Consider the following 21,286-nt stretch of genomic DNA (forward strand, 5'->3'; position numbering starts at 1 on the left):
AATAAAAACGTTAGACAACAGCGAGGCTGGAGACGAAGCTACAAGCTAACATGGAAGCTAACATGATGAATATGCAAGCTAGCATCCGGATCAGGCTAGAAGCAATACAGAAGGCTAACGATGTTAACGTGCAAACCAACGCGCAGACTGGACTCGATGCAATACAGAATATTCAGAGGAGCATGGAGGCTAGTTCAGGAGAAGTGGAACGGACAACCCCCAAAATAGGGACAAAGAGACGCTGGATACAACCGGACCAACCAGGACTCTGGCACCGAGGTCGGACGGACCGTCCGGGATGCGGGCACGGAGGTCGCCCAGGCCGGCCAGGATGCCAGGACACACACCAACCGGGAGCCGAGCGCCGAGATCAACCAGACCAGCCAGGATTCAAATAACGAGATCTCACACACCAAACAGGACTCGAGCACTGAGGTCACACACAATGACCAAGATTCAATACCATATATACATATTATTTGATAGTGAATGGATGTTATGATTCGAGACACACTGCAGATAACACACAGACCACTGGGAATACAGACAAGGTGAACACATTAGTTGGGGAATTGGGTCTTAATTCGGGACATATAATATAAATAACACGTACTAGACTAAACTGTAGACACTAACACACATGACGCACAACTAAGACGACGGGGAACATGGGGAAACATATTCAGAGACCTAACCGGGAGCTCTGGAACTGTACTATCATATGAAAGAAAAAAAATTCAAATAAAATGTTGGACAATAATAGGGGCATTGGAGAATCCCCATTGGATTCGTTTTGGCCCGGAGAGTGGGGTCTTGTGTGTTGTGGGGTCGATGTGCGGGGGTGGGGTTCTTTGGGACATGGGAGGTGGCGGACTTGGCTCGGTGGGGGGGAGCCCCCTGCACTCCCCTCTACTGGGCCGGGCCCAGTCGATTCAAGGGACCCGTGTCGCTGGAGCCCGGCTCCGTGTATAGAGGTCCTGGGATATGGGGGAGCCCTATCTCTCGGGGTGGATGGCGGGAGGATGGGGATATTTCTTTATTATTTCTGTTATTTGAATGTATTGTCTGATGTATGTTTGTAAACTAAAACTAAAACTGCAAATAAGAATTTAAGTTTAAAAAAAATAAAAGAACCATCCAATTGGTTGCCATCTGGACATGCCATCTTCGGCTGCTCACAATCCACTCTGTGCTTTCCTGCAACCATGCAGCAGTCCTTGATGCTGAGGATGATTGTCACCAAGAGACTCATCCTGAGGGGATGGAAAGTTTTGGAAACCTTCTCCCCCTTCATTCCAGATATAGATGACATGACGTCAGTCATACAGATGGAAAGACCAGTTCAATAAAATAATACTCTGCTATCTGGGAACAATTTCTTGCTTAACTTGTTTGAAACCACTCTTGGGCACTTTGAACAACTGGTAGCATTTTACTATTATTTTATTTTATTTATCAAAATAAATGTATGCACAATACCAGGGACCTGGCTTCGGCACACCTAAATGGAACAGGGCCATAATGAATTTAATTAATTACACCTATGTTTACCCTGCGACGACATGACAATGGCTGCTGTGAAAAGCTATTGCTTGAAAGCTTGATTTTCTTGGAACTAGTGAAATTATCTTTGTTGTTGAACGTGTCGTATTATAAATATGTATATCTGTATTGATGATAAATTCACTTTTAAAGTTCATGTTTTATATTACTAGGAAGCCTGTTCCACTATTTGATGGCCTTGAAAGAGAAGGCAGTTCTCAGCTCAGAACAGGATACTAAATGTTTCAATGAACTAAACGAATGTATGTGAAGATAATTAAATTATCAAAGCTTAGTAGTTTGTATTTGGGCAGAATATTACAGTGGTGATGCTGTCTAGATTTTCTATCCAAATCTTAGATGTATGACTAGTGATGCCTACAGTATATATATCACTCTTCTATTAGATGTATTACTGGTGATACCTACAGTACCATCATTCTATGAATCAAATCAAATCAAATTTATTTGTAAGGCCTGACAACACACGTTAATGTCCCCATGGGCCGGACACGTCTTCTTTAAACAAGTCAAGAAGAAACATCACAATAAGTCAAGAACAAAACAAAAACACCATAAAGTCCAAAAAATCTTAAATAAATGCAACACTCCCAGACATACCCCACGCGAAGGTAAGGAAAAACTCACTAAAACCTAGCAATAGGAGAAAAAAAATGAGAAACCTTAGAAGGGCCATTCAAGGGGAGATCTCCCTTCTTAGATGTCGGTGATATAGTGTTGCAGTAAAACAGGCGAACAGTTGGTAAGCATGCACTCATATGTGTGGTGAAACACAGATAAGTGCATGCGATAGCAACTGAACGTTTTGAAAGATTAAAGATAGAGCTGATAGCGGATCTATTTAAGGCAAAGGGGCGGTGCAGAGAGGGTCGCATCCTCCCGGTCATCATCACGGGATGTCCAACACTCCGATCATCACTCCGAGACAGCCACTCACAGGGAGACAGGGAGACGGGACAGGCGTAGTAAATTCCCACAGACTTTCTACAATAATTTGAGGTTATTGTAGCACAATACAATGAGATTGATTATCTGGAAGGAGGAGAAAGAATTCATACTTGATAGAATTGTTGGTCTCCTCATCAGACTTTAATGTGGTAATATTGCCTTGGAATTTCATAATTAATATGTGTGAATAAATTAGAGAACCATACTGCAAAAAGGAATGTGTGCCCTTTCAACAGTAGAGGGTGTTTTAAGTGATACTGGTGTTACAGAAATAGTCAATAAACCCCCACTAACAAATGTACTCAGAACAAAGAGACAAAAGTCACACCTACTGTGACCAGATTACCGCAGAAGACAGCTGGTCTAACCAGAGACCTCATACTGGCTCTGACATTATAAGACAGGACAATCTATTAATCAACTGTTTAGTATCAAAAGGTCTCATATGATGTCTGGTATCAGTTTAAGAAAGCACTGACTGTACTTGGATGATATTAGACATCTATAGCCATATAGAAGGAATGTTAAAGTTATATATTATTCATTTAAGAGGAGATTTCTGTTGGGACAGACCCATCAGGAAGACAATGACGGGGGCCACTAGCGGCCCCTCTGGGTATTGAGTCAAGATCCACACAGGAGATCAAAGGGGGGGGCAGCCGGCCTCCCCCAGAGAAACCCAGAGGTGGGGGCAACCAGCCCCAAACAGGAAGAAAACACCAACCCCCCACAGAAGGCGCCCACAGGAGAAGCATGATTGGATCAACTGTAATTTGATCAACTGCTATTTTGGCTAGACATGATAGGATATAAGGAAGAGACAAATTGTAATTCGGGAGCTCTCAGGCCGGACCCAACCACAGGGGGTCTGGGGGCTCCACCGCTTCGTCCACCCAGAGACTACTGTGAGCTGATGCATTTTATGTGAGTAAATCATGGGAAAACACCATTTGTTGTTTAAAGTTTAGTGTAAATCCTTAATATCTGAAACCAGATTTACTCATGTATAAATGTGTACAGCATAGTCAATGTATGTTCAAATTATGTTAACCAAGTGACTGTTTGATGTGCAGCATTTAGGTTTGAGATGCAAACCTGATTGTTGATTCCTGTACACAGCAGCCATGTTGATGTTTTCTGATAAATCCTTTGTTCTATTCACCTTGGACTCCTGGCTCTGATCAAATAAATCAGCTGAGTTGAACTACAATTCTGGTTTGTCTGGCCTACACGTTTTATTCCTCATCTGCTAAAGTCTGATGAGGAGACCAACAATTCTATCAAGTATGAATTCTTTCTCCTCCTTCCAGATAATCAATCTCATTGTATTGTGCTACAATAACCTCAAATTATTGTAGAAAGTCTGTGGGAATTTACTACAACAGTTTGCGTGAATGTGATGGGCAGACATAGCAATAGATACGCATATATGGTAAGTGGTAAGCATATATGTGAATAGAATAGATATATGTAGTAAGCATATTATGCGAATAGAATAGAAGTACTTAACCCAGCAATGAACTCCACGTCTAAACCACGTTGACAGACCACGGACAGAAGATGGTAAGAAGCTGATCCATGGCCTCGGTGGTGCACGTAGAACAGTCACTGCAATCTTGGCCAAGACCCCGAGACATCCACCACCTTGGTCAGCACTACGAGACAACCACTCAGAGAGATGGGGGGGGGGGGGGTTGTTGGGGGGGGGGGGGGGGGGGGGTTAGAGAGTTCCCATGTTTGTAGTGGGCGGAGATGGAGCAATAAATACATGTAGTGAGCATATGCATGCATGGTGACAGTAGAATCATAGTATATAAGAAAATTGTGAAATTGAGTAATAGATAGAACTACTGCAGGCGTATGGATACAGGATGAGATATAAGACAATAGCTCAAGGCCGTATGCCCCGGGGGCAGGAGAAGCCACTCAGAAGGTTCAGCACTGCAGGCCAGACAGAAGGAGGTATGAAGCTGTTCCATGGGACCGGTTGAGACAGAGACAGAGGTTAAAAAGGTTCTCCCATGTCTTCAGAAAAGCAGACATGGGAGCAAATAGACATCCTAACTAAACTAGACAGATTAATCTAAGGGTCAGTCCCCGACCAGGTGAGATCAGGGTAGATCCTAATGTACAGTCCCCTCTGTCAGGATCTAGGGGTAACAGTACTGTATATTTGAATACCGTTTATGTCACAAATGTATCAGTACTAAATACCTATATGTCCCTATGCCATAAATGTCATGTATGTTGTGTATGTCATAAATGTCTATATGAATTGAAAATGGGGGACCCTGATGGAAACAAGACAAACGTCTTTTTCAGGTCTGCATCCCCTTAACAATTGTATGTATTGAGCCGTACTGTATTGTACCCATTCTGCAATCTGTTAAATAAAGTTTTCATTCATTCATTCATTCAGGTTGAAGGAGAGAGAGAAAAGATGGGTCTTAAGCAGGGATTTAAAAGCTTCGACAGAGCAGGCGCCCCTGACGACGGCAGGTAATTTGTTCCACAGGTAGGGAGCGCGGTAGACAAAGGCTCTGTGGCCGGCGGATTTCTTTTTAACCCTAGGGATCGATAGAAGCCCTGCATTTTGTGAGCGCAGAGCACGAGCGGGCGAGTATCGAGAGATGAGATCGGATGAGATCGGATGAGATCGGTGCAAGCCCATTTAAAATTTTGTAGGTGAGGAGTAGCACTTTAAAGTCAGATCGGGCTTGAACAGTGGCGTCGTTAGCCCTGGGCTTCTGGGGCTTTAGCCCCGGATGTTTTTCTCCTAGCCCCGGATCTAAAAAAAAGAAGAAAAAAAAAATTGTTTAAATTTTTTTTTTTTTTTTTTTTTTTTTTGCATTCCCATTGTCTGTGCTGAATGTTTGTTAGTGTTTGGTATTTTTTGTTGGTTTTTAGTACTTTTAAACATCCATTTTTAGTAAGTAGTTTTCATTTGATCCTATAATTTTTTCATTCACCGATTTGTGGACTTTTTTTTTAGTGTCCTGAAAGGCGCCTTATAAATCAAATGCATTATTATTATTATTATTATTATTATTATTATTATTATTATTATTATTATTATTATTATTATTATTATTATTATTATTATTATTATTATTATTATTATTATTATTATTATTATTATTATTATTATTATTATTATTATTATTATTATTATTATTATTATCATCCAGGAGGGAAAAGACACTTTGGATAGTAGGGACTGCATCTCTGCCTGTCCTCACCAGGAAACACTTTGCAACTGTGATCTCCTCTGGCAATAGTTGGATATTGTAATGTGTGGCGAGGGGTTGCAGCAATACCACTGAGAGAAACTGGTCTGAGGCTGGATAACATGCCTGTATGCCTCTCATAAGTTGTTATCCAACTCATGAGAACCTGCTCTCAAGCTCTTGCAGCATTCTGTCGACGACTGGATAGAACAGTCTCTGAGCTGAGGTCTGAGCTTGTGCCACAAGATGACTCAACTACATACTCGTCCATCCTTTTCTGCTTCCTCCTTTGGCTGGTAGTATGTTCCTCAATCCAAAGGCCATTACATATGGCCTTTGTCCTGTCATACATGTCCACTGCCATCTCTGAGGTGCGATAACCTTTGAGTGTGTCCTGCACTGTGCTTTTAAATAGTACAGATATTGAAGATGTGCACTTTAACGCAGCAGCACCGGGAGCCATCCATACCCATGTCCAGTGTCCTATAATAAGCTTTAATCGAACCCTGGTTCATTTCCTCGGATAGTCCGGTTGGTTTGGGGTGGTGTGAAAGCTCATTCACTCTTGCAAGTGAACCCTGCTGCGGTTCATTTGAGATGTGAATGCAAAGCGGACCAAAGGCAGGAAAAGACCCAAAAATCGAATATTTTTTTTATGAGAAGACTGAAACATATGTATATAATGAAACACACAATACAGTTTTTTTTCGATTGCCTAAGCATGATTTTGAAAACGGGGCCCGGTGTTTCAAAACACACAATTAGCACAACCACACACACAATTATCAGAACACATCAGATCCTTTGCTAAATTAAACACTTGTCAAAACCATACACTAATTTATAAAAACTACATTTTGTTACCATATGAAACACACGTTTCATATTACTTAAAGTGTTGGGACTAACGCGTTACAAAGTAACAGAAACGAAGTTACTTTTTGCCGCAACTAGTACTCTAACGCATTACTTTTGAAATTCAGTAACGCTACTTACGTTACTGAATGGTTTGTTAGTTCGTTACTGCGTTCTTTTTATGTAGATTCATAGCGAGCGTCCTTATTTCGCCTGCGTTTGTTTTGTTTACTGTAGACTGAAAGGCGCTATATAAAACGAAGTATTATTATTATTATTATTTCTTTCCGTAGCCTCATTCTGGTTTTCGCACTTCTGATTGGCCACTGACGTTCTGAAAGAAATAGACGCTCTCTACAGTAAACAACAAGAGGACGCTCGCTATGAATCTACATAATAAGAACGCAGTAATAATAACGAACTAACAAACCATTTAGCAACTACTTGGAGAGATAATTAATATACAACATGGAAACGAGATAAAGAACATGTTTGAAGGGCTGCTGGAGTCAACTGGACTAACGTTACATCTCGACCACCGCAGACTGGTGACGGTGAGTGCAATGTGTTCACTGAAACTCAAGATCAACGGATTTTGACTGTACGAAATCTGCCAGGGAATCTCATAATACTAATCAAACAATATAAATATAGTCCTTTCATGCACAATTGATATCCTAACTATTCTAACGTTGCAATGCTTTGATTGATATCTTAAACAACTCTGCAAGATGGTTATGAATGAATTAATGAATGGATGAATGAATGAAAACTTTATTTAACAGATTGCAGAATGGGTACAATACAGTACGGCTCAATACATACAATTGTTAAGGGGATGCAGACCTGAGAAAGACGTTTGTCTTGTTTCCATCAGGGTCCCCCATTTTCAATTCATATAGACATTTATGACATACACAACATACATGACATTTATGGCATAGGGACATATAGGTATTTAGTACTGATACATTTGTGACATAAGCGGTATTCAAATATACAGTACTGTTACCCCTAGATCCTGACAGAGTATATACATATGATGGGGAGGGGACTGTACATTAGGAGGGGGTGGGTGGGTGGGAGAGAAATATACATACAGCGGGGAGGGAATATATAATGAAACGCTCTAGACCACATTGCTTAGCAGAGTTCGGTGATGTGAATGGAAACTGTCAAGTTGATCAACCGATTTTGAGTATATGGGGCATGGGACTTGAGCAATTTTTTTTTTTTTTTTTTTTTTAATAACTAAATAGTTACTTTTCACAGTAACTCATTACTTTTGGGTGTAAGTAACTAGTACAGTAACGAAGTTACTTTGAAATGAAGTAACTAGTAAAGTAACTGAGTTACTATTTTTCAGTAACTAGCACAACACTGCTTAATTCTGTTTGAACCAGTTACACACACTGCTGTGCTTAACCTAAAACACATTTAGCAATTCTACTTCTCAGTGATTAGAGTACTGTAAGTGAAGTACGCAGAGAATGTGCAAATATACAATAAATTCACCAAACACTACACAAGACCAATGCTGTGATGAAAATATAATTTATTTATCTACATATACCCAAATCAATGATGCAGACTGATGAAAAAAATTACATTTTCTCTCCATATACCCAAATCAATGATGCAGACTGATGAAAATATAAATGTTCTCTCCATATAACCAAATCAGTCAACATTTCAACATGGAGAATCACAACAATACATGTCCCAGTTTTCATGCTACTATGTGCATAACACTGTAAGCTCAGCAAATATCAGACAAACATAAAATACTGTATCCAGTACAGGTTAAAATTACAGTAAAAAAAAAAAAAAAAAAATGTAAACAGAAAATACTAGACATTATCTCTTTGCCTAGCTGGATCTGGCAAGATCATTTTTTGTTGTGATTCTCCATGTTGACTGATTTGGGAAAATGGGAGAAAATGTATATTTTCATCAGTCTGCATCATTGGTTGTCTTGTGTAGTGTTTGGTGGATGTATTGGTTGTATATATTGTGGATTTTTGAAATATTGATATCAAAGACGAGTTACGGCGTCCTCGGCACCTTTAGCATGGCTCTGAATGACGTGAAAAAGCGTTTTCCGGCAATCAAAGTGTTAACTGTGTTTTTATTTTGTTATTGGTGTATATGTGTGTATGTATGTACAGTATATGTATATACGTGTATATATGTGTATATATGTATATTTGTACTCCTGTTGGGGCTTCTTGGACCAGATCAATGTTTTATCTGGCTAAATAAAGGTTAAATAAATAAATAAGAAACTGATGATTTGGTCCTGTTAACTTTGAATTTTCTATGGGGACTGCCCAGATCCCTCTCATGGACCTGGACCTCACTTTGAGAACCTCTAATGATTCTAGTTATTCAGTATTCATCTCTAATTACTCTAAAATTGCGTATTTCTGTGTTTAAAAAAAAAGAAAAAGAAAGTGGGGGGGCGGGGGCGGCCCATGTAATTTTTACGGATACGGCCTGCGGGATGATTCTGACCGGCCCGCGAAAGATTACATGATAATTAAAAAAAAAAAAAAAATAATAATAATAATAATAATAATAATAATAATTTGTTTTATTTTTTATTTTTTTAAACTTTTTTATTTTCATGTCAACGTTCACACGCACAATATACGCTTACCTAGGATTTGACTTGATTCAACAACAAAGCAGTCGGGGCAAGCCGAAAACGGTCGAAAGTGTGGTTATTTGAAGTTTGGATATTTTTTTTTACAACTGAGGTAGGTAGATTACATTTTTAGAGACTAAAGTACAGAAAAAAGGTACCGTTGGGTACCGGTATCGATTCACAGGTACCGGTACCGTATCGGTTCAAATGTGAACGGTACCCATCCCTACTGCACACACAACTGCAGGGCAAGGGCATTTTTGCTCATGAAATGCATAGCCATGTGAAAGCCTTCATGACAAAGTTGCAATTAATTTCAAGGCAACTAGGCAGCAACAATCTCAAACACATGAAAACCCTGAAAGAAGTCAAACCATCAGCTGATCACCGGCACAGGTACTCATCCATGTTGGGAGCACTGCATGATGAATTTTCAAGGCGTTTTCAAGATTTCAAAAAGGTTGAGGATGAAATGCAGCTGGTTTCCTCTCCCTTGTTGATAGTTGATAGTTGTTCAGCTTGAACTCATTGACCTGCAGTCTGATTCACTACTGAAAGAGCACTTTAAGTCAGCATCACTGCTAGAGTTCTACTCTGCTCTCAAGGAGAAGAACTTTCCAAACATGAGGAGACATGCTCAGAAGATGTTGGTTCTCTTTGGATCCACCTACATATGTGAACAGACATTCTCAGTCATGACGTTTACTGCTTTTTATATAGAAATAAAATGTATATGATGCATAATTGAGTTTGGAATTTTGGCCCGGCCCTCCAACATATTTTCAGTTGCTCATTCGGCCCCCTGGGAAAAATAATTGCCCACCCCTGATCTAAAGCGATGCCCGTATCCGTTTTGTACCTGCGAGAACAGCGGGGTTGTGTGGTTGGTTCGACTTTGAGAGATCCCTGCAGCACTCACTTGAACAGTGGACGTCTGCAAGGCTCGTAATGGTAGCAGCAGAGGGGCTACCTGTGCTGCTAGCTAACACTAGCAGCAGCCACGACAGACTCTTTGCCGGCTGGTGGTCCAGCTAACGCTGGAATTGGAAATTCATCGTTGGCTGCCGCTGGAGTGACGGTGGTGGACGTTAACTTTGACCCAAAGAAATCTGTAATTTTTCGACGCTTCATCGTTCAATGGTATCTCTCATATAGATAGAGGCTAGAGCGCTATTTGAAATGGATGCACGTTAGTATGAGCTAATACCTCTGTGTGCAGCATGCTCACATGACACAATAGCCAATCAATCATTAGGAAACAGAATTTGTCGCTTGTGATAGGCTAGTTCAAGTTTTTTTTTTGTTTTTCTTTTACGTAGGCTTACAGATAGTGGAAATTAACCCGGGAAGCACGCAGAAGTGCAATACAATAAGAACGCAGGCATAGTGAGGCAGGTGTCTAATGTGAAATATATAACCATGGATATAAGCAAAACTAGATTTTAGGTCTGTGATGGAAAGTGATTGTTAACATTATATATTTTTATATATATATATATATATATATATATATATATATATATATATATATATATATAAAAAAAATGATTTTTTCTTTTTTTTGCGAGGCCCTTAGGCGCGAGGCCCTGTGCAACCGCACCTCTCGCATGCCCCTTGCGGCAGCCCTGACTGCATCCTAATAACTTAAATAAACCGATTTACAAGAATATGTGATGTTTATCAAACATAAGTGACATGAATCAGGCTCCTGCCCTCATGGGGAGACAATGATTGAATTGAGACACAAACATCTCATCATTAACTGCAGCCCTGCATCATAATTAATTATATATAAAAAAAAAGAATAGTCATGTCCGAGAGGCTTGTTGCTTTTGGGGAGAGGAGGGATAGAAACAGGGATGGAGGGATGGGTGGAGGGGAGGAAGGGATGGAAGAATAGAGGAAGGGATGGAGGCAGAGGAGGGGAGGGTGGTTAAGTGACAGAGCGATAGTTGTGTCTGAGGCGTTGGCGCCACAACCGCCTCACTGCTGAGAGACTGAACAGCTTATGACTGAGTTATACCATCTGGAGAGAGAGGAGAGAGAGAGAGAGAGAGAGAGAGAGAGAGAGAGAGAGAGAGAGAGAGAGAGAGAGAGAGAGAGAGAGAGAGAGAGAGAGAGAGAAAGGGGAAGGAAGTGAGAAAGAGAGAATGGGGTAGGGAGAGAGAAAGAGAGAGTGAAATAAATAAATATATTAAGCATAACCCATGGCTCATTTATTTATGTTTCCCAGTCCTTTTTTCCATTGCTAAATTAATATAATATTTTCACATTTTCTAATTTGTAATCACTGATTCTATTATTGTTTAATTCATTTCTAATGAATAAACAGGAACAAATATTCCTCATGTGGGAAATGTGTATCATAGAGAGCAAAAATAACAACTGTTTATTCCTGTGAAACTCAAGCTTAACTCTTCCAAAGTAATTATCAGATATCATTGATTGATTGATTGAAAACTTTATTAACAGATTTCAGAATGGGTACAATACAGTACAGCTCAATACACACAATTGTTAAGGGGGTGCAGACCAGAGAAAGACTTTCGTCTTGGGTGCTCCAGTAGCACACCATGTTACCGCGCTGCGTCGCGGAACTCCGTGCTGCGTCACGGATCTGGTTGACTCCGAGTTCGATTCCCGGACTCGCCGTCATTTGCCGAATGTCTCCCCCTGCTCTCTCTCCCGTTTCACCCTACAACTGTCGGTCATGCTTGACCAGGAAAGCGATAAACGCTAAAAAATAAAGTTAAAAAAAAAAAAAAATACTTTCGTCTTGTTTACATCAGGGTCCCCCATTTTCAATTCATCAGGACATATATGACATACATGACATACAGATAGACAGTACTGCTACATCTATACATTTATGACATACCAGATTTGCAAATACAGTACTGTTATACGTCAAAACTGTACATTGGAGGAGGTTGGGTAGGTGGGGTGGGGTTGGGTAGGGGGGGGGGCTGTACATTGGAGGTGGTTGGGTGGGTGGGGTGGGGGGGGGGGGGGGGTTGGGTAGGAGGGGTGGGTGGGTGGGGAACACTGTACACCTGTACAAGCAAAACTGTACATTGGAATATTGACAAAACCGTACTTGGTCATTTACTGTACATTGGAGGGGGTTTGGTTAGGACATTTACAGGGGCCAGTTTCGAATTGCAGTCTCCCGTAGGTGTTCTTTGAGAGTGGTTTTGAAAGTGGGTAGTGATTCACATTCCTTTACAGCTTTGGGTAGGGCCTTCCACATTGATGTTGCATAATTGCGAAACGTGTTTAGTCCCTTGTTTGAGCCGAATCTGGGTTTAACATGATTTGTGGAGCTCCCTCTGGTGTTGTGATCGTGGTATTCACTGACCTTTGGGAAGTATTTTGACATGTACATGGGTACCTTGGTCGTGGAGTGTATATTGTAGACCAGGCCCATTGCAAGTTGCTGTACTCTGTCATCTACTCTAAGCCATCCTAGGTTGTCAAAGTGGGCAGGGGTGAGGTGGGTTCTAGGAGTAAGGTCAAGCAGTAGTCTGACCAGTTTGTTTTGAGATGTTTGTAATTTTGTTTTTAGCGCCTTTGAGGTGCTTTGGTACCATGAGGTGCAAGCATAGTCGTAGTACCCTTGAATGAGTGCTCCTGCCAGAGTCTTCAGGGTATTCTTGTTTACCAGAGAGGAGATCCGGTACAAGAATCGAGTTTGTTGGTTGACTTTTTTTATTACATTGGATGCCATTTTGTCACAGGAAAGATTAGCCTCTAGGATGGAGCCCAGGTAGGTAATTTCATCTTTCCTTGTGACAATATTTTCACCCACTGTAACTGAGAAGCCGTCGGTCTTGCTGAGTTTGTTATTTGAACCGAAGAGAATGGACTCTGTTTTGCCCATGTGTAATGATAGTTTGTTATCAGCGAGCCATATGCAGATTCTGCCTAGTTCCGAGCTGAGGGTTTTTTCAACCTGTAACTTGTTCTTGTCAGAGACCAGCAGAGCTGAGTCATCCGCAAACAGGAACAAGTTGCAGCCACAAGCTGACGACATGTCATTTGCATAAATTAGGAACAGTAGCGGTCCTAGTATGCTTCCTTGTGGAACACCACAGCTCACTGGGAGGGGGGGATAGGGTACCGTTTACCTCCACCATCTGTTCCCTCCCCTCAAGGTAGGATTGCATCCAGCTCACTGATAGACTATCAAAACCAATTGCTTTTAGCTTGTCAATCAGAATGGAGTGATTCACAGTGTCGAAGGCCTTTTGTAGGTCCAGCATGACCATGCCGCAGTATGTTATATATCATAATTCATTTATTTGCATTTATTTTAAATTTGTTGGACCTTATGGTGTTCTTGTTCTGTTCTTGACTTATTGTTATGTTTTCTTCTTGACTTGTTTAAAGAAGACTTGTACGGCCCATGGAGACATTAACGTGTGTTGTCGGGCCTTATAAATAAATTTGATTTGATTTGATTTGAACAAACATGGAGGTGGTGTCTGTATGTACATACATAAAGACACCAAATTCATCAACAGAACTTACCTGAATCATGAATCAATTGAAACTGTATGGGTGGAAATCCTATTCGAAAGAGCGAAATCCCTACTAGTTGGCTCAATCTACAGACCGCCAGATCATAGTGGCTTTTATGATACACTTGACGGGTGTTTAGCTGGAGTTGAGGATGTAGACAAAATTCTTATTGGAGACTGGAACACGGATATGCAACGAAAAGATGCACCTGTCTTCAAGTCATTCAATAGGTTTTGTGATCTGCACGGCCTCAGCCAGCTAATCACCCAACCCACACGTGTATGTGAATCAACTCAGACTACCATTGACCTCATTCTGACCTCCGACAAGTCCAAGATCTCCAATAAAGGGGTTATAGCATGCGGCCGGGTTAAGCGATCATTATATGATATTCTGTACCCGCAAAAAGCTAAAACAAAAGGCCGGCTGTCACAAAACAGTCACATCTAGAGACCTCAAAACCTACTCTAGCGAGGCCTTTAACCTAGAACTGGAGAGCCTGGACTGGTCAGAAGAGTTGAAGAAACATGGCTTGGTTTCAAAACCAAATTCTCAACAATACTAAACGACATGGCCCCCCTAAGAACCACCAGAGTAAAAAATTGTGCCGTGGATGCACTCCGAAATATTGACCGCTATGAAAACCAGAGACAAAAAATGCTCTGAGTTTCATAAAAGTCAGTCAAAGCTTACCAAAAGCTCGAGCAGTGAACTCCAAGCCCACGTGACTGAACTCAAACTGCAAAGACACAGACTAAGAAATGAAGTAAACTCCATGATCAAAACTGCAAAAAAGAATTTCATCAATGACAAAACTGAGGAAAACCAAAATAAACCCTGTGAACTTTGGAAATTACTCAATAATCAACTAGGCTGCAGTAAAAAACTTAAAACCAGATTTTCAAACATAAACATAAAGACGGACAACACGCTCATCACAGACAAGCTGGATGTGGCCAATTACTTAAAAATGTTCTTCACAAACATAGCCACAACACTGGTAAATAAACTACCCACCCACTCAGGGCATTTTGGGGTAGAACACATCATAGCCTACTACAATAACCTAGGGGTCCGCAAAGACGATTTCAAACTAGAAATGGTAACAACAGCTGAGGTACTCAAAAAACTGAGCGCCCTCCAACCTAACAAGGCCACTGGCCATGACAATATCCCCTCCAAATTCCTCAGAGACTCAGCAGCCGCCATCACCCCAGTCATCACACACATAATAAACCTCTCCATAAAACAGGGACACGTACCCAAAGACTTCAAAATTGCGAGAGTAACCACCCTGCATAAAAAGGGCAGCAAATTATACCCAGGCAATTACCGCCCTGTTTCTATTCTTACCTCCATCTCGAAAGTCATGGAACAAATAGTATACGAACAGGTCGAAAAGTACCTTGCAGAAAAAAATCTAATCTTCGAATTCCAATCTTGCTTCAGAACATCCCACTCCACTGACACATGCCTTCTCTATTTGAACGACCACATCAAACAAGAGGTGGACACGGGCAAATACTGCGGCATGGTCATGCTGGACCTACAAAAGGCCTTCGACACTGTCAATCACTCCATTCTGATTGACAAGCTAAAAGCAATTGGTTTTGATAGTCTATCAATGAGCTGGATGCAATCCTACCTGGAGGGGAGAGAACAGATGGTGGAGGTAAACGGTACTCTACCCCCCCCCCCTCCCAGTGAGCTAGAGGCTCATCTTTCCTGTGACAAAATGGCATCCAAGGTAATAAAAAAAGTCAACCAACGAACTAGATTCTTGTACCGGATCTCCTCTCTGGTAAACAAGAATACCCTGAAGACTCTGGCAGGAGCACTCATTCAAGGATACTACGACTATGCTTGCACCTCATGGTACCAAAGCACCTCAAAGGCGCTAAAAACAAAATTACAAACATCACAAAACAAACTGGTCAAACAACTGCTTGACCTTACTCCTAGAACCCACCTCACCCCTGCCCACTTTGACAACCTAGGATGGCTTAGAGTAGACGACAGAGTACAGCAACTTGCAATGGGCCTGGTCTACAAGATACACTACACGACTAAGGTACCCATGTACAAGTCAAAATACTTCCCAAAGGTCAGTGAATATCACGACCACAACACCAGAGGGAGCTCCACAAATCATGTTAAACCCAGATTCGGCTCAAACAAGGGACTAAACATGTTTAGCAATTATGCCACATCAATGTGGAACGCCCTACCCACAGCTGTAAAGGAATGTGAATCACTACCCACTTTTAAAACCACTCTCAAGGAGCACCTACGGGAGACTGCAATTCGAAACTGGCCCCTGTAAATGTCCTAACTCAACCCCCTCCAATGTAAATGTCCTAACCCAATAATACATGAGACCCTCTTCTTGGGACCAAGTAAGGTTTCGTCGATAATCGAATGTACAGTTACCCCCCCCCCCCACCCCGCCTACCCACCCCCCCCCCCCCCCCCCACCCCACCCACCCAACCACCTCCTATGTACAGTCCCCCCCCACCCCACCTCATCCAATGTACAGTTTCTTCGTCAAATGTATATACTCTCTTTTTTTAACTCTTTTTGTATCACAAACAGTAGGCCTACTGTATTTGTAAATCTGGTATGTCATAAATGTATAGATGTAGCAGTACTGTCTATCTGTATGTCATGTATGTCATATATGTTATGATGAATTGAAAATGGGGGACCCTGATGTAAACAAGACGAAAGTCTTTCTCTGGTCTGCATCCCCTTAACAATTGTGTGTATTGAGCTGTACTGTATTGTACCCATTCTGCAATCTGTTAATAAAATTATCAATCAATCAATCAATACCGTTATTGTAAGAAAACACTGATACCACTTTGTCGATAATGATTCAGATCCATCATTCAGATTCAGATCAGGTACCACTGATACAGAATCCATTAGTTTGATTGAACAGTATAAACCCAGACCATTAGTTTGGCTGAACAGTATGAATTCAGACCATTAGTTTGACTGAACAGTATATGAATTCAGACCATTAGTTTGACTGAACAGTATGAATTCAGACCATTAATTTGACTGGACAGTATGAATTCAGACAATTAGTTCGACTGAACAGTATGAATTCAGACAATTAGTTCAACGGAACAGTATCAGAATATTAGTTTGACTGAACAGTATAAACTTAGACCATTACTTTTACTCAACAGTATAAACTTAGACCATTAATTTGACTGAACACAACAGTATAAACTTAGACCATTACTTTGACTGAACACAACAGTATAAACTTAGACCATTACTTTGACTGAACACAACAGTATAAACTTAGACCATTACTTTGACTGAACACAACAGTATAAACTTAGACCATTACTTTGACTGAACACAACAGTATAAACTTAGACCATTACTTTGACTGAACACAACAGTATAAACTTAGACCATTACTTTGACTGAACACAACAGTATAAACTTAGACCATTACTTTGACTCAACAGTATAAACTCAGACCATCGGTTTAGAGTCATTGGACAAGAATAATTTAGATTGTAACATGTTTGAAAAACATAGATTCTATGTCTGATATTCTGTTTTAGTATCAGATATTATAGGATTGGTGTCGGTAAATCTCTTGTTTTTCACTCATTTCAGTTGGATTATGATTTTTCTGAGGATTCCATTTTCATATCAGGGTACACCAACCCCACACTTGGAAAACAACCTGAAGGTCTCACAGTCAAGCCGTTGCTGTGTGTCCTACATGTTTGAACATGTACAACCATGAGCCAACAGAGATGGAGATTTCAGAGCTAATGCTAATGTGATTGCGGTCCTCCACTGGCAGAACGACCCTGCATTGACTTTATAATTGTGTACTTGGGGGAGACACAGAAACTAGACTTGTCCTGGCTTGTCTCATCACTTAAGTCCAAATGTGTTTCAGCTGCTTTTTTCTGTTATAATAATATATAATATATAATGTAATTTCTTGAGAAAAAGAAATAAACGCAAAAAATAAGGGGGGGGGTGTATAATGTTATTCGTGATGTGTTATGTCATGTCATGTCAGGGTTGGATTTAAGTACATTCCATAAAGAAATTGTCACTACACTTAGATTACTTAAAACAGCACTATTTTGTTTGTATATAAATGCCACAAACAGTAACACAAATAACAACAAAACATTAATACATTAATACACATTTGGCTCTAGAGACATTTTCAAAAAAAATCTCAAAATGTCTAAAAAAATGCTTGATGATTGTGTAACCATGTATGTGTCAGGGGTTTGGTAGATCTCTGAGGCCTGTATCAAATCCACTCTCAAACTCACATGTCTATTTATTCTCAAATGATCTTCTTTTCTTTTTTTCAATGACAATCTCATGAGGTTTTGATTGATTGATTGAAAACTTTATTAACAGATTGCATAATGGGTACAATACGGTACGTATGGCTCAATAATTATTATTTTTTTTAAATATAATTCTAACCCTAACTAACCTTACTGTCATGCACTTGTCCTAATATACTAACCTACACTGTAGCACTCAACACTTTTATGAACATTGTTACTCAGCTAATTATAGTTGTGCCCTTCCTGATGACTTGTCGTGCAGAACTTGTAAGTCGCTCTGGATAAGAGTGTCAGCTAAATGACTAAATGTAAATGTACAAACAACTGTTAAGAGGATGCAGGCCAGAAAAAGACTTTCGTCTTTTTAAATCTTCAATACTGGTGTATATGTAAACACGTGTCATCTCAGCAAGGATTACACTGTTATGGGTGTAACCTGTACTTTAAATGTAAACAAATGGGTCACTGTTGAAAACAAAATTAAAGTACCGGGGAGATTTTTTTCCTTCACCAATTGATTGAGTAAATTTTTTTTTATACCTGGTGATGTGCCAATAAGACTCAAGTTTTAAATGCATCCTGTAAAAGTAATGTTTGAAACATTGGCTAAAACTGATCAGTATTTTTTATTATGATGAGATATGAAAGTTAGAATCTATATGACACATTGCAGCGGACAGGATATTGTAAGCGACACATGGCCTTCTCTGTTTCCCTGTCATCCTTTTGTTACCCCGCTTTAGACCATCAGGACCATATCAGATTAACTCAGAGAATAGTGGGCGGGGCTACTGTGAATGAATGTGTGTTGTTTGGAGCAGAGAGAAGGAGGAGGGTTTTGGGGGTGGGAGGGAGTGTGTGCTGGGTGGGGACTGAGAGCAGCTGGGGTATAAAATGGGCAGAGTGTTTTCAGAGGTGACAACAGACTTCAGAGACATTTTGGAACTATATTTACCACACGTAGTCTCCTTTTCTCTGCGCTCACATTGGACATTGTAGCTTTGGAAATTTGACTTTCCAGCAGTGACAACAAAGCTTCAGAACACCGGTGAGAGACTTTGAATCTGTAATATATATAATAAATAAGTAGAGAAGAGAGAATGGAGCTGGGTATGACGACCAATGGTCCGTGGGACTATTATGACTATGAAGAATCAGAGAATTCCACCATGTGCGACTACTCAGAGTGGGAGCCGTCCTACTCCGTAATCCCCGTTCTCTACATGCTCATCTTCATTCTGGGGCTGTCGGGGAACGGTGTGGTCATCTTCACTGTGTGGAGGTCCCAGAGCAAATGGCGGGCCGCTGACATCTACATCGGGAACCTGGCGCTGGCCGACCTGACCTTTGTGGTGACCCTGCCTCTGTGGGCCGTGTACACTGCGCTGGGCTACCACTGGCCCTTTGGAGTGGCCCTCTGCAAGATCAGCAGCTACGTGGTCCTGCTCAACATGTACGCCAGCGTCTTCTGTCTGACCTGCATGAGCTTCGACCGCTACCTGGCCATCGTCCACTCTTTGTCGAGCACCCAGCTTCGGACCCGTGGTCACATGCGCACGTCCCTGACCGCGATCTGGCTAATATCTGGAATCCTGGCTGCCCCCACCCTCATCTTCCGAACCACCAAGGACGACATGGGCACCAACCGCACCTCCTGCGCCATGGACTTTGGGCTGGTGTCGGACAAGCAGCAGGAGAGCATGTGGATCGCTGGCCTCTCCATCTCCTCCTCCGCCCTGGGCTTCCTACTGCCTTTCCTGGCCATGATGGTGTGCTATGGCTTCATCGGCTGCACCGTCACGCGCCACTTCAACTCCCTGCGAAAGGAGGATCAGCGCAAGCGGCGTCTGCTGAAGATCATCACCACGCTGGTCGTGGTGTTCGCCGCCTGCTGGACGCCCTTCCACGTTCTAAAGAGCGCAGACGCCCTCTCCTACCTGAACCTGGCCCCCGAGACCTGCGTCTTCCTGCGCTTCCTCCTCCTCGCCCACCCATATGCCACCTGCCTGGCCTACGTCAACAGCTGCCTGAACCCCTTCCTCTACGCCTTCTTTGACCTGCGGTTCCGCTCCCAGTGTCTGTGTCTGCTGAACCTGAAGAAAGCGCTGCACGCCAGCCCCGCCAGCTCTCTCTCCTCGCAGAAGACAGAGGTGCAGTCCCTGGCTACTAAGGTGTGATGTCAGGGTCGGGGGTTGCGACCCCTGCCTCCGTCTGGACACTGCAGGTAAACCAGAACATTTCAGCGGTGTGTGATCAGTCTTTAGGGTGACTGTGACTGCGTGGACTGTAGCACAGCTCAGGTCCCCTGTCTCCTGTATGACTGAAGCCTCAGATCAGGGCCCTGACCACAGACAGACCCTCTCCAAGCTGTCATAGGGGATGTCTGAGGCAAAACCCACCAGCTTAACACGCAGCTGAACAACACAAAGAAGGCGTTTTGGGACAGAGGGGAATGCGCCGTGTGTCAGATGGGCCCAGTGTAGCCCTTATGAGACTGTTGGTCTGTTGTAGAGAGTTGATGTGAAGTACAAGGCTTTGAACTCTTGAGTCTCTGAAGTAGTCTGACCGTGCAGGTGACGCGTTTCATTCATCACTTTGCTCCATGCTGTTTTTCATGTAAAGCACTTGAGTAGGTAACGTAATACCGTAGCTGCCAACGGCACCGACACATTTCCTGAGGGAGTTCAATTAAAAACCTGATTTATGTCCTTCTCATTTGGCCTTAAAGGGATAAAGTTGTCCAAATGGTTATTTTATTTTATTATTTTCACAGGACACTGTTGGCAGATATGTTAAGGTGTGACATCGAACTGACTAACCCTCTCCCTCTCTCTCCATCCATGTCTGCACAGCCAGCTAAGTGTTATTTGTGTGTGTGTGTGTGTGTGTGTGTGTGTGTGTGTGTGTGTGTGTGTGTGTGGTGTGTGTGTGTGTAGGAGGTGGTAGTCAGAGAGGTGTTGTAGCAGTCTGATCCTAGTGTTGTGAGGAGAGACAGGGGGTGGGTGGGCGGTTGGGGGCCCCAGACAGACAGATGGCAGCTGCCAAATGTTGTTTTCAGGAAGGTTGAGGGTCCAATTAAAAGGTGTCTGCTTTGACAGACAATACGCTGGTGTCTACAGTATGTCTGTGAGGGTATGATCTTTTGTGTATGTGTGTCTGTCTGTGTGCGTGCACATGT

General features: G+C 41.9%; 1 protein-coding gene across 1 annotated transcript; it reads left to right on the top strand.

Moving 5' to 3' along the window:
* The first annotated feature begins 19,054 nt into the window (after nucleotides 1-19,054).
* LOC311237337 (apelin receptor B-like) lies at nucleotides 19,055-20,975 on the top strand. Its single transcript, XM_084325157.1, has one exon. It carries the CDS (start codon nucleotides 19,209-19,211, stop codon nucleotides 20,283-20,285), a length of 1,077 nt encoding a protein of 358 aa, XP_084181283.1. The 5' UTR covers nucleotides 19,055-19,208; the 3' UTR covers nucleotides 20,286-20,975.
* The last annotated feature ends 311 nt before the right edge of the window (nucleotides 20,976-21,286 follow it).

The sequence above is a fragment of the Notolepis coatsorum genome, assembly GCF_963971535.1.
Source record: "Notolepis coatsorum genome assembly, chromosome: 11".
Classification (NCBI taxonomy): domain Eukaryota; kingdom Metazoa; phylum Chordata; class Actinopteri; order Aulopiformes; family Paralepididae; genus Notolepis; species Notolepis coatsorum.